The following is a 15267-nucleotide window of genomic DNA, read 5'->3' as shown; positions in this document are numbered from 1 at the left end:
ATTCGTATACACAGAGGTCAGCTGCTATACTCCCCTTAGCCTTAGACAGAAAAGTAAAACACACTTTTGAGGGCTCACATAGGCCCTTAACCATAGGTTTATCAGCATTTCTTTTTCTTAATTGAAGTATAGTTGATTTACAATATTGTTTTAGTTTCAGGTGTGCAGCACAGTGATTCAGTTATACATATATATCTATTCTTTTTCAGATTCTTTACCCTTATAGGTTATTACAAAATATTGAGTATAGTTCCCTGTGCTATACAGTAGGTCCTTGTTGTTTATCTATTTTATATATAGTAGTGTGTATATGTTAATCCCAACCATCTTTAAACAAATGTATTCCAAGTTACAAACAACCAACTTAGAAGGGAATTCTTTGCACCCAAACCATTTGTGAATCGGAGGTGATCCAATTTACTTTACTTCAGAAGAGAAGACTGTGACATTAGCGTTAACACAAGACTATCTGGCAAACCAAAGAGATGGAATGGAGGCATTCTGCGTGCACCATTTCCCTCTGCCCTTGAGAATCACTCGCTGTGATTTCTCCCTTGGATGAAGACAAACCCTGGCGGGGGAATCCCGTATGCGATTGGCTGTGTGTGTGCACTGCGAGCCTCCCGCATCCTTACTGGCCAATCTCCAGCGGTACTGATGGAGCCGGTCTCTAAATGGGCAGATCAGCTGGCTCCACACACAGCGGCTCAGCAAACATCTATGCCCTGCAATGAAAGACCTGGGCACCGCATCTGTCCCCAGTGCTAAGACGTCTGCCACTCTTTCGGCACAAAGGGTTAGACCAAGGCTAACCAAGGTTATTTGGATGGTGCAGTGAGCCCTACTATAACTGAAGGCCTTTTCTAGAGGTATGAAAGAAAGGCTAACTTTTTATTTTGACCAGTCTGAGCTTTACTGTTGCTACTATGATTTAAAAGTGACTGAGAAGAATCAAAGGATAAAGTTCAAACTACCAAGGAAATCGTACATTGTGAGATAAGTGGAAACATCTGGAATGCTGTTCCTAGCTCCTGTGTGAATGTCAGGCCAGTTCAACAAATGCCATTCTTAGGCCCTATAGAACTGTGCGGAAGCTTCGTTAGTTAGAGGGGCAAGATAAAGACTTCTGACTTGGTCAGAGATAAAGACTTCTGTAGAGTATCTTTAACATCCACTTCTATTCATTGTCAAAAAAATATATAAAAACTCAGACATATTTCTGACCAGACAGACAATTGTTCTGAGAATCATCGCTATGGATTATGCTGTGGAGTGGAGGTGACAGTGAAGAAAGAGCTATTTTTTAATGACATAATTTCTTTTAGAAAGGCATTAAATGTATAATGTTTAAAATAAAAATATAGACAAGCAAAAGAAGACAATAAAGGCATCCATGATCTTATTACAACAGGTTAATATATGTCTTTTCTGTCCTCCTTTTCCTGTATTCATATGTTGACAAGATTTCATATACATATAAACAAAAATGCTATAATTCTGTACATACCATTTTGTGAAATTTTCTTTACTTAATGGAGAAGGACCACTTTTCAATTGTATTATATACTATTTAATATCATTATAACATCATAGTATCCCACTTTAAAAATCTGTATTTTATATACTAATTCATTATTTCTTCATATTCAGCTTTTTCTCAATATTTTTCTTTCATAAACAGTGAAGATGTAAACATTCTTGAGCGTAATTTTTATGCGTACTCATGATCATCTCACTAGTATAAATTCCTAAAGGTGACACTGCCATATCGAGGCATATGCCTAGGTTTAACCTGTTGATATTATTACCAAATTGCCTCACAGAAAGACTGCACATACTCTATGCACATTAGCAGTATATGTGAACGCCCATTCCTCAGACTTTCTACTACTCTTTTTAATATTGGTGAAGTTGATGGTTAAGGGGAAAAAAATCACTTTTGTTTTAATTTGCATTTCTGTAATTACTAATGACGCGAAGATAGGAGAAAACTCGTTAGAATAAAAAAGAATCTCTCCCTCCTTGTGAGCACAGGATAACCCAAGCCCTCTCTACATGCAGTCATGTTGGTCATTTGCATTAATTATACTGATATATCTGTTCACACCCATCGCCAGATTTTAAATTTGTTCTAAAAAGCTCTTTATTTATAAAAGACATTAATCTGTACCTGTATCAAATAAGAATTTAGTGTCTGATAAAGGTAACATTTAAAATTCCCAGGGAAATGTATTAGCTTCCTATTGCCGCTATAACAAATTACCACAAAATTAGTGTCTCAAAAAAACAATGCAAATGTACTGTCTCATGGTTCCAGATGTTAGAATTCTAACATTGGATTCACTGAGCTAAAATCAAGGTGTCGACAGGGCTGCTTCCTTCTGGAGGCTCTGAGAAGAAAATCTGTTTCCTCGTCTTTTTCAGCTTCTACTGGCCACCTGTATCCCTTGGCTTGAGGCTTGTGGCTTGTGGCCCCTCCTTCATCTTCAAACACTTCACTCCTCTCTCTGCTTCCACCATTGCATCTCCTTCTCCTCTGACTCCTCCTGTGTCCCTCTGATAAGGACCAATGTGATTACATCGGGCCCATCTGAAATCTTTAATTTAATCACACCTGCAAAGTGTCTTTTGCCAAACCTGCATGGGTTCCAGGAATTGGGGTGTGAACATATTTGGAGGCCATTTTTCCGCATACCATAATTGCACTGTTGCATCAATAGTGTTGAGAAAATTGACCAACCATTTGGAAAAAAAAATTAAATAACTAACTTATACACTATATCAAAATAAATTCTAGATGGACTAAAGAAGGGGTTGGCAAACATTTTCTAGAAAGGGCCAAACAATGAATAGATTTTGGTCTGCAGGCCAGGTTGTCTCTGTTGCAACTCAGCTCTGCCATGGCAGCATGAAGCAGCCATAGATGATACCTACACACATGGGCATGGCTGTGCTTCAGTAAAATTTTGTTTGCAAAAATAGGCAATGGGCCAGATTTGTCCCATGGGCCATCGTCTGCTGACCCTATATTAAAGACACTAATGTGAAAAAACAAAACAAAACAATAACAGTACCAGGAAACAAATAGATAAATTTTTATATAGTCTTTGTACAGGTGAGAATTTTCTAAACATGAAATCAAAGGAAGAAACCATAAAAGAAGATATTTGTAGATGTACCATTATAGAAATCAGAAAATGTCATAAAAAATACTGAACATAAGGAACAAACTGGGGAAGAAGCAGGTTCTTTGCACCCCTATCAAGAATACTACAAAGGGAGCCAAAAGGAACAAAGCCCTACTTAGAATCCCAAAATAACCTGAAAGAATTAAAATTAGGAAGAATGCTCCAGAAACCTGGAAGGAGTATCTTCTGTTTATCTTTCTGCCACAGGTAAACACCAGCTATGTGTATGCAAAATAACAGAAAGCCCATGTGCATCATAAGCCTATGAAGAGGATGGAGTGAATACTAGTTAACTCCCCTTCCGGGCTCCAGTTTCATCATCTCTGAGATGAAAGTAACAATCCCAGTCGTTCCTACTTCACAGAGTTGTGAAAGTTAAATGAGAGGAAAGAATGGGAAGCAGCTTTGAAAATTATAAAGTGCCAGGATCTTGGTAAAACTCCAATTTTCACAAATACTGAATATAATGCCCAATCCAGTGATACTCCTACTTCAGGACCAGGCTGAAAGCAATACCATTAATAATATTGCTTTGATGATACATGTGGAAGAATTCTCTTTGAAGGAAAAATCACATGCTCCTGCCTTTGGAGCATTCCATTTACTTAACAAAGCTGAATTTCTTTTGGTACTCAAAAATGTAAAAATTGTAAAATCTAGACTACATTAACCATTTAATAAGCTAAAAGAAGGTTACTAAGGGCTTCCCTGGTGGCGCAGTGGTTAAGAGTCCGCCTGCCGATGCAGGGGACACGGGTTCGTGCCCCGGTCTGGGAAGATCCCACGTGCCGCGGAGCGGCTGGGCCTGTGAGCCATGGCCGCTGAGCCTGCGCGTCCAGAGCCTGTGCTCAGCAACGAGAGAGGCCACAACCGTGAGAGGTCCGCATACCACAAAAAAAAAAAAAAAAAAAAAAAAAAAAAAAAGAAGGTTACTAAGACTGAAAAGCACCGCAGTGAGGGAGGAGTGAGGGTTGGAGAACACAGCAGGCGATGCAGGCAGAAACCTACATTAGAGAGGGTGCTATAACCATGTTAGAAATTTTGGACTTTCCCAGGGACAACAGGAAGCCACTAAAGGTTTTGAGCAGAAGCGTGATGTGAACAGATCTGTGAAAAGATCACCCTGGCTCCAGGGTAAACAATGAATTGGAGAGGGAAGAAAATAGCAACTAAAAGATAAACTACAAAGCTTAAACAATAGTCCAAGCACAAGTTCATGGCATCATGAACTAAGGTAATAGTCATGGAAGTGGAGAGAAGTAAATGAGTTACCCAAGAATTAAAATCAAGACCTAGTGATGGACACAATACGGGGAACGATAGAGATGGGGGTATCAAGAATGACAACCATGTTTCCAGATGACAGATTACTGAAAAGCAATAAACACCATCCCAGCCTTCTTAGAATAGTGAGGCAGCTTCATCAAATCAAAACTGTAGGCATATAATTAATAATAATAATAATAATACTCACTGAGTAACTACTCAATGCCTGTCCTTGTGCTAAGTGCTTTACATGTTTTGTTTCATTTAAACCACCTAACAGCACCATGAGAAATGTTTTAGAATCATCTCTCCAACTTGTATATGGAAACTGAAACACTGAAGAGTCAACTTTTTCAAAGACCACCCGACAGTTAGTGGTAGAGATGGCGTTTGGAGCCAAGCAGCCTACTTCCAGAGTCCTCACACCTAATGCTCATCCAGAGGAAGATGAGTGAGTGCTCTGTGACTGAGCAAGGCCAAGTTCATCTGGAGAAGATGCAGAATGTCAGCCAAGATCCTCATGACCTAGAAGGAGAAAGTAAACTACAGAAACCTTCAAAGGAAGACATGGATCTCCCTTGGAAAGCTTTGTGTCAAGACAAGAGGCTTGCTACTTTCCTGGATTATGTGTCTAAGATGTGATACAGGGTCAGTTATAGAAAATGGGATCCACTTTAGTAAAGGTGATGCGTCAACTTGACTGGGCTTTGGGGTACCCAGAGAATTAGCCAAACATTATTCTAGCATGTCTGGAAGGTGTGTCTGGATGAGACTAACATGTGAATCCATAGACTTCAGTAAAGCAGACTGTCCTCTCTAATGTGGGTGGGCTTCATCCAGTAATCCATTCAAGACCTGAATAGTACAAAAAGCCTGAGTGAGCTGGAACTCCTGCCTAACTGCTGAGTTGAGACACTGGCCTCTTCCAGGCTTCAGATTTGGACTGAAACTCTGGCTCTTTGGTTTCAAGCCTGCTGGCTTTTGAAATGCAACTAACACCATGGACTCCACTGGTTCTCAGGCCTTTGGACTCAGACTACAGCTACATACACATCAGCTCTCCTAGGTCTCAGCCTCTATAATCACATGAGCCATTTCCTTATAATAAGTTTCTTTGTATGTATATATATCTATATGAATGTATTTATAAATAGGTGAATTAGTGAATGAATAAGTCACTAGTCACTGTAGGCAGGGTGCTCTGGATAAACAGAACCAATGTGATATCTATATATCTGTATCTACATCTATCTATATACCTATCTATCTGTACGTATATATATGATATCACATTGGGTCTATTTATTTGGAGAACCCTGACTAATACAGAGACTTGTTCACTCATGACTAACACTGCCAAAAGGAAGTACAGAAAAACCTTTGGAACCATAAGGGCTTAGATAGGAAATTTAAGCCCTTATGTACTATTTTCATTACTTCATTCTATCAACGGTTAGAATTTTAGAAGGAAGTAGTTCACGGTTTTAAAACAAATCCATTTTTCTAATTTGAGAAATACCTTCCTAATTTATCTTTCATATGGTCTAAAGACTCTACTATACTACCAATATTTATAACATGCCAATGACTGCTTTTAAGTCCCAGGGGATGGAAAATTCACTAGGCCAAACAAAGGGGAGGTCTCTATTTTTACTCTCCTCCCATTACAAGGATAGGGAAAAGGGTCCAGGAGGCAGCTCCCTGGTTTCTGCCTCCTATTCAAGAAAGGCCTGGAATAGGTGGGCAAGACCAGCTCTCCCCTGAGCACTGGCGCAAGTGTGTTCTCCTCTCTTCTTGGACTGACTGGCTATGCTGGACTTGTCTTCCATCAAGGGCAAAGTCCCCAGTGTCTTGTGCGGCCTTAGGGATAAGGAAGGAATGCAAGCTGTTGTCCATCCCCTTCATAGCTTAGTCAAGAATTAGTCACATGATACAGCATTGCTCACGAGAGGTTCTCTTTGGCTTGGGCCAAACTATAATATGCAATAGTGATGCCTTAGCTGGCCATTCCCTGGGATGTACTGATACATATTTACACAAGAGTGGCCAGTCCAGATCAAGATCCATGTGGTCCTGAATCCCCTAACTAAAAACTATCTTACAAAGCAACCTCATACTTTCAATAACACTTTCTAAATATAAGTGAATCTAGAAAATATCACAACACTGTTAGATATTTTTTAATTCTAAATTTTCTATTAATTGTGTTTCTATCAATAGTGAATTTGGTTTTGCTTAGTGAAGTAATTGATTGGAATTTTTCTTATTTTCCTAGACAAACTAAACAGGTTTGAAATATCCAGTAAAATTTTATTAATTTTCTCCAAATTAGTAAAAGTCAGATTGTCAAATATTTTAAAAGTAGACAAGTTATTGTTTTTACTTGCTCATTCTCTTATTCTGGTTGGATAACACACCTCTAATTTTAAGGAATCATCCTCTCTCAGTCTCAGACCATGTAGTTCTGGGGGGGTCTATCATACACTTGCTCCATCCCAGCCAGTAAGAGCACCACTTCCCCAGCCACGGTAGCAGCTTCAGTGATGGGCTTATGACCCAAACAGGGTCAAAGTTAATCCTGAGTCTTCTGCTTAAGCTTTTCATTCAGTTATTCACACAACATATACTTCTTGAAAGCCTACTGTGAGTCCAGCCACTGTTGTAGGGATTAGGATATTGTCAATTAAAAAAAAAAAAAAAAAAAGAAAATCCCTGCCCTCATGGTACATACATTCTACTAAGGAAAACACTAGAATAAGTACAATAAATATCACAAATAAACTGTATATAATATGTTAGACAGTATTAAAAGCCAAACGGGAAAAACAAAGGGGGTGTGAAATTTTGATGAGGGGAAATGTTGGAATTTGCTCAGAAATAGTCATTGGAAAAGAGCCCTTATTTCATCTGTAGCCACAGGGGCCTATTTCTACCTCTAGGAGTCAGATTGGTAAAGGAAGCCAGTTCAGGAGAAAGCAGAACCTAGAGCTGCAGAGAAACAAAGGCCTAATGACTTCATCGAAGCACCTGGACTCAGCTGTGCCTCCAGTTGTTTTAGTTTTATGAGGCAATAAGTGCCCTTATTTTTTGTTCGAATTGGGTTTTCTGTCACTTGCCACCAAAAAAGACCTGACGAATGCCAAGATGTTCAGGTATATATAGAAACTTAAAGTGTCTTATAATGTGTTTCTAAGTGGGATTCCTGCTGTACTTGGATTATCGGATAGCTAGAACTCATTTCTAATTAGCATTATACATTTACATGTAAACACCTAAAATGCTAAGGACCTTAAAAACAGCATGTTCACTTTAAAGCATTTAAATGAGCTCCTTAAGGTGTGCTTTATACTCTGAATGGAAGGAACCCTTTCTAATCCATTGTTCCAAGGTCACTCTTGTCCAGATCAAGCAATTACAAATTCTAAGTTATCTCAGTTAAGAATCAATGAGATTTTACCAAATATGTTTCTTCTATTGCACATATAGAATAGTATTTTGGATTTTTTTTTTGAAGCCTTGTTAGGCAACAGAGAAAATTTCTGCCTCACTTTTGTTGGTGGTGTTGGTTATATTTTCAGAGACACATAGTTAAGGACCAATCCACAGGTGCTCTGAATAGAGAACCAGTCATTAGTCACTGGCCATCCTACATGCTGAGGGTTCCAAGTCCACCAGAACCACGCTCACCAGCATTAACTTGACTGAGTAATTACCATCTGCCCCAACATACCAGCTGACCAGAACTGCCGTGCTGGACTGAAGTGTGTTTGAATTTAAGATTACAGAAAGCAACAAATAGGTTTTTAATTTTTCTTATCCTTCTTCCTCTATTTCTCCTTTCACTTTGATCTTACTTTCTTCCCACCCCTAAATCAAATAAAACCACACACACACACACACACACACACGCACACAATAGCTGCTTTCCCTTTCAACCTAATATCCTTTTGCAGCACCCTTTCACATATGTAGCAAACTGTTGAGCATAGACTTCTAGTCCCCCAAACCCACCAAGAGGACCCAGGCCAGGGACAAAAGATGCTAAGCACCCACATTGTATGTGAGCCATAAACAGACAGGGAGTAGACATTTCCTTGGGGCTTTTTTTTTTTTTTTTTTTGCGGTACACGGGCCTCTCACTGCTGTGGCCTCTCCCGTTGCGGAGCACAGGCTCCGGACACGCAGGCTCAGCGGCCATGGCTCACGGTGGCTCACGGGCCTAGCCGCTCCGCAGCATGTGGGATATTCCTGGACAGGGGCACGAACCCATGTCCCCTGCATCAGCAGGGAAGCCCCCTTGGGGCTTATGTAAAGGAGGCTAACTAACTCCGCCATCTGAGCCATGCCTGGACAGACCCCAGCCCCCAGCTACATGATCAACCAAGAGAGGAAATTCAAAGAAGTTCTCAGAGATGGGGGTGAGTCATTAGCCTCAGTGAACAGCCATGGCCTTTTCCTCTCCTTCCCATACAGGGAGATCTGAGGCTACTTCTCTCCATTTAAGCAAAGAAAAAGGGCTTCAAATGTACCAGTCATACAGTTGCCTGCAAGAAAAGGAGACTGGCTTCTTTTTCCCAGGTTGGATGTCTGCATGTGCAGCATATGTGTGGGCTACCCATGCTTATCTGAGCAGGGGAGAGGAGACTCAGAGAGAGAACAGAGGAAAGGGTGCTGAGAGGAACATCTCTGGTGTCTAAAGATTTGTAAGTTTCCTCTGGATCAAGTGGATTCTGGGGAAGGTAGCTTGACTTGAGCCAAATTTCTGGTGGAAGCTAAGGGGACTGCAAACCCAGGTGGGGCTTCCACACTGGAAAACAGTGGGAAGATTTCCTACAGGACTCCAGTGGTCGAGGAGAGAGAATCAGCAGTCAGCCAGTATTATCCAGAGAGGCAGCAATGCCCAGCAGAGGATACAACTGCATGGTTCAGTAAAAGGCTGGCCAACCTTCTTGCCTCATCTTTCTACCTGCCCATCACCCATCTCACATCTTCCACTTGCCGAGCACACGCCTCACCTCTTCTACCTGCCCCAGCACCAGCACCAAGAGACCACAAAATAAGAAGGATGGATCATATGGTAATTCTATTTTTAGTTTTCTGAGGAACCTCCATACTGTTTTCCATAGTGGCTGCACCAACTTACATTCCCACCAACAGTGTAGGAGGGATGTAAGCTATTATATATAGGATGGATAAACAACAAGGTCCTACTGTATAGCACAGGGAACTATATTCAATATCCTATGATAAACCATAAACCACAAGAAAAGAATATACAAAAAGAATGTGTGTGCATATATATATATATATATATATATATACACACACACACACATACACACACACACATATATGGTGAATCACTGTACAGCAGAAATTAACACAGCATTGTAAATCAACTATATTTCAATTAAAAAAAGAAAAAAGATGACCTACTTGAGTAATTTTTAGTCACTATTTTAACAAAAGAACTCTTTCTTCCAATGAAATATTACTTTAACACAAATTTATGCTAGAGATAAAAGCAATGAAGCAATTACTTGAGCAATTTAAACCTTTATAGCTTGATCCTCAAATACTTCATTGTTGGCAGAACCCCTGAAGTTCCCCCAGGAAACATTCAGATTTTGTGGAGCCCGGTAGGAAAACCACTGCCCAGGACACACGTATCAACTACATGCACACAATATTGTGCTTCCAGACAGCCTGATACCCTTTAGCAACAGAATATGAGTGTCCACAGACAGTACTCATAAAAAGCATGGAGTTTACATACAGATATTTGGTACTTTGGTACCTGATGTATTTAAACCTGCTTATTTTAACTCCTTTTTTCCTATTTATTCCTATAAAAGTCTCCTGTTCATAACATTATACTAGTGTTTTCCTCAACCACGTTCCCACATTCTCGCTTTTCCCAGAAACTTCCATTTATATTTAATGCCTGATCTTGTAATTTCTTGAAAAGGACAAAGACAGAAGTCCATTCAAGGCCAGAAGACGGCTGTTTCTCCTAAGAAACTGTCAGCCAAATTTCTCAGGGAGGAACTGGAAATGAAGTGAGAGACATTGATAAATTTCCCTTCTGAACAATCAATAAAAGCCCCACCATCCTGTTCAGACTCCCACTGTGGAAGCAAGGGCCGTAATTAGATTGTCAAAAATTCAACTTGCCCAAGCTGACAGCGACCCTCTCGAAAGTGACATGTGATTGGCACTCGGTCTGGGGTGGTGAACCTGTATTGGCAGACAGAGGGTAGGGAGCAAAAAGCAAGAGTGAAATTTCCTCATTGAAAACAGCCCCCCAAACCCCACACTGATGAAGAATCTGCGACCCTTTAGTCATATTAACATAGCAAAGTGTGCAGCTGACAACTTACTAAGCCATCTAATCTCCACCACAGATTCAGAACCCAGCCTGCCCCATCCACTCCCAAACCCAGAAAAAGAGGAATGTCATTCCTTCACGACCTCCAAAGCTAAAACCTCTCTCTTGCTGTGATGAAGAGGTAGACAAGAACATGAATAAGGAGAAAAATCTCCAGACACAGATGGACCCGTGCCAAATAGAAGTCCCTCCATCCCTCACCCCTGAAAGAAACTATGAGATCATAGGCACAGGGGACTCACTGCTTTGGGGGAAAAATATCATGAGAATAGCCATAACTAATAGTGCTGGAGTGTTAACCGTGTGCCAGATACTTTGGAGCAGTTCACAAGCGGTAAATCTATGAGGTAGGAACTATGTTTTCCTGGTTTTATAGAGATTGATTTGCCCAAGGTCTTAGTTGATGAATAGCAGAACTGGACTGATTTCTGACTCCAAAACTTATATAAACCACTAAAAATAGCGTTTCTCCACGTGTAGTCAGTGGGCCCCCTGAATCAAATCACCTGAGGGTTCCACTGAAATGCACATTCCTGGGCCCATGCCAAACCCACCAAGTCAGATTCTGGAAGTGAGGTCCAGAAACCTCTATTTTTAAAATCTTCCTGAGAAGAGCCTTCCATGCACTAAAGTCAGTGGATCTCCTCCCTATAGCATCCTGGGAAACTGAGTGAATGTTGGGTCTTTAGGGACCTTCTGGGGGCAAAGCAGTGAATCAAGTTGCTCACTGTTTTGCATACTTGACAGCAAGAGAAAATTAGTTTTTCCCTAAAGCCCCAGTGTCACTAGACCCACCTCTGGCCCTGGGAAAAGGCCAGTGAAATTACGTAACGATTTCAACCGTGATATACCACCACGCCGCCAGAGGGGAAGACTGTTTGAGACCTCAGGTGGTGAGGGAGAGAGAAGGGAGAGGATTGATGGACCTCAGGCTGTGACTGGGATTCCCTGCCAGAGAAGGCAGAAGGGAATCCCTCTCACCCAATGGCTAAGCTCTTTCCTACGTACTATTTCTTTCAAATGGATGAGATGCGGCAGCATCACCTCAATGAGGAAAACAGCTTGATTTCGCCTGTGTTCAATGTGCAAGCTCTGTGGTTCATGAGAGATCCTACTCAGGCCTATATTGACAGGGCTGTGGGGAAACGGGTAAAACAGCCATTGATGACACCCTAGTCCTGGGAATACAGGAAAGGAGAGGTGGAGGGAGAGGAAGGAGAGGGAAAAAGAGGAGAGGAAGAGAGTTGGGAGAGGAGAGGTGGAGGGGAGGAGACAGAAACGAGGGAAGCAGGGGAGAGGAGGTGTCTGCGCTCTCAGTATCCAGTAACATCACCAGGATAAAGTAGCAACGCTTGTAACTTCCAGAATTCTCAGAACACATTAGAAGTTATCTACTTTGCTTTAATTGTCCCATCTTAATTATAAGCAGTGGTCCCAGGGATTTTCTTAACTTGACATCTGTTAAAACACAAAGGTTAGGAGCACAGGGTACATTTACAATACAAGCACATAAAGGTATATTTGTAAACTCTTTTGCTGATCCTTCATAATAGAATGTGAGGAGAAAAGGGGGCTGGAATGAAAGAAGCCGAGTAAAAGAATGAGGAGAGTTTCATTCTTCTTCAGGAGAATTTCCATTTCGAGCAAGAGCTGTGCCCTCTGCATCTCAGAGGACAGTGGCTCTCAAACCAGAGGATCCCTGTTGAGCTGCAGGATACTTCAGATGGTCTATGGGCTGGTTCAAACACTGATCTGTGCCCTCTTGTTCTCCAGCTGTGTTTTCTCAATGGTAAACAGCAGCACATTGGGTTAGTGACCTAACTGGCTGTTAGACTATAGCAAACACTTGAAGACCATCGCTGACCTGTGAATAGACAGAAGCCCCTCATGGATCCTGGGTTACAAGATCGATATAAGTGCTTGATGAGGGATACAGGAAGAAAAAGGTCCTCCTTAGAAGTAGAATACAAGAATCAATATTGTAGGTATTTTGAATTTCGGTCTAGATAATTGTGGGTTTTTTAATCCTTACAAAATTTATCCCCAGTGTGTATCACTCTGGCTGGTCCATGGTCAACACTTAATAAATGCTTGATGGGGCTTCCCTGGTGGCACAGTGGTTGAGAGTCCGCCTGCTGAGGCAGGGGACACGGGTTCGTGCCCCGGTCCGGGAAGATCCCACATGCCGCGGAGCGGCTGGGCCCGTGAGCCATGGCCGCTGAGCCTGCGCGTCCGGAGCCTGTGCTCCGCAACGGGAGAGGCCGCGACAGTGAGAGGCCCGCGTACCGCAAAAATTAAAAAAATAAATAAATGCTTGATGATAAGATCTCGCTTCCTCTCATAGTAAGCCAAAAAAGGCAAAAGAGGGCTTTTAGTAGACAATGATTGAGGGCCACAATTTGTGATGGACAGAGCCTTAATGGAGCAAGAAGTGTGACTCCTCAGCATAGCCACATGCCATGCCTAGAATAACTACTCTGTGATAGGCGGCAGGGTCTTATTTTGCTACGTCAGCACAGAAATTCCAATGTACAGAATGTCACATTTTCTGGAGATCGGGCTACTATCTGGTGCCCACATTTTTGATCTGACTTTGGCTCGTGCTATGTAATCAAATGTATATAAGCACCCGCTGAGAGACACTCCAAGCTCATCATGTTATACTCACATTTTCTAGTTGATACTAAGGATTATTCTCGCACGTTTAGTAATTTCCTGAATCTCAAGGAAAATAAATATGTCCATTTTGCAAAGTGGGATGAAGTTATCAAAAGGCAAACGAAATTGTAGCAGAAACACATTATAGTCTAATTCCTATTTTTTCCCAGGAATCCATAAACACCAACCCACCTGTAACAAAATTCTAGGTAGAACTCTAACTGAACTCTGTTCCCAGGGGGGTGAAAACAGCAACAACAACAACAAAGTGAAGTTGTCTCTGCTTTGGGCTGCCACCAGTGTACACAGCCATGGGTGTAGGCTAAGTAACAGTAAGTAACCATATTGGTTGGTTTTCACTAGGTTAAACTGCAGCTGCAAACACAAGTCTCAGTGGTTCATGACAACAAAGGCTTACTCCTCACACACATACATAGGAGCAGTATGCAGCTCTGCCCAAGCTTAAGGAGCTGCCCCTATCCCTATGGGGGATGGGCTATTCCCAAGCAGAAGGAAAAGAGAAAAATGACCAAAGTATCACAATGGCTCTCAAAACTTCTGCTTGGCAATGCAGTACATCAATTTCTGCTCACATTCCATTGACCAAAGCAAGTCCAAGGCTAAGCCCACTCTCAGCGGGACAGGGAAGTATTGTCCACCCATGGGGAGGCATTGAAAGTCACCTGACAGTGGGCAGAGGTGACAGAAAGGGGGGCAAATAACTGAGAACCACAGTACACTCTGCTGTGAGCATCATCACAGTCAATATTCCTTATTTAAGGAAACAGTGCTCATGCCATAATTGACTTTGTTGCCTCTGCGACTAACAGCCAAAGAGACGGAAGTAGTTTTATCATTTTCCCCATTGTCTGCACCTTGGCTAGACACACACAGCTCTACCTCAGTTCCTCTGGTCAACTGCCTCACTCACCATGCAGGGAAAGAGTTCCATTCCTCACAGCCAGGAACTTGACTCCATACGGAAAGAAGGGGATAGAGTGGGAACTCCCGTAGAGTTTGATCTGAGCTTTGCCTTGGAAGGGCTTGTCCTCGGATCCAATCCTGAGCTCTCCACCATCAGAAACAAGGATGAAGTGTGCTCTGAGCTCGATGGGTCCTGGGTCCAGGAAAATCAGCTTTCCTCCTAATAGCCAAAGAGAAGACAGTCAGTCTCTGGGAGAATGAGGCTCACTTCCTTTTGACAGTTCCAATGTCTGATGAAATCCTCTTCGTTTATGTGCTTCTGCTGAAATTTAGACTCATTTTATCTTGCCTTCTCTTCTAGAAGCACAGTTGAGTGGATCAGATACCCAGAAGCAGAAGCACTATATTACTAATCTAGCTTAGGATAGCTATCACAATTCACAGCAGCTTTATTTGTAGTATTTTTAATGACAATAACCTAAATGCCTACAAATTTAGGACTGGTTAAATAAGAAACGAGAAGGTCACCGTTTTTACCATGTAACAGCAGCTTAGAAAATTAAGGTTAAAAAAACTGGGAAACAGTAAATAGGAATAGAAGAAAATATGCCAAAATTATAAGAATTACAGTAAAAGGAAGTGTAATTAGGAGGCACTATGAAATTTTTAGCACTTTAGCTGACCAACATCTATTATCCTTTTCTTTGGACAATAGACACTGATTTCCACAAGGAACTGTTCTGCTCCATTGAATAGAGTTGAGTGGGACTGTCAAACATGGTGCCTTATCCTACTATCAACTGAGTCATGTACCCAGGCTTCAAAAGGAAATCTGGAGCAAGC

The 15267-nt window shown here is 41.6% G+C and overlaps 1 protein-coding gene across 1 annotated transcript in view; it reads right to left on the bottom strand.

The window, feature by feature from the left end:
* PKHD1 (PKHD1 ciliary IPT domain containing fibrocystin/polyductin) overlaps nt 1-15267 on the bottom strand; it is a 424868-nt gene that overhangs the window by 254268 nt on the left and 155333 nt on the right. Inside the window, exon 36 of the mRNA XM_033864110.1 lies at nt 14432-14644. Within this exon, the coding sequence (XP_033720001.1) occupies nt 14432-14644 (213 nt within the window). The remainder of the gene's footprint in view (nt 1-14431; nt 14645-15267) is intronic.

The sequence above is a fragment of the Tursiops truncatus genome, chromosome 10, assembly GCF_011762595.2.
Source record: "Tursiops truncatus isolate mTurTru1 chromosome 10, mTurTru1.mat.Y, whole genome shotgun sequence".
Lineage (NCBI taxonomy): Eukaryota > Metazoa > Chordata > Mammalia > Artiodactyla > Delphinidae > Tursiops > Tursiops truncatus.
Note: the sequence above shows the minus strand (reverse complement) of the source record. Positions and strands in the feature narration are given on the sequence as shown.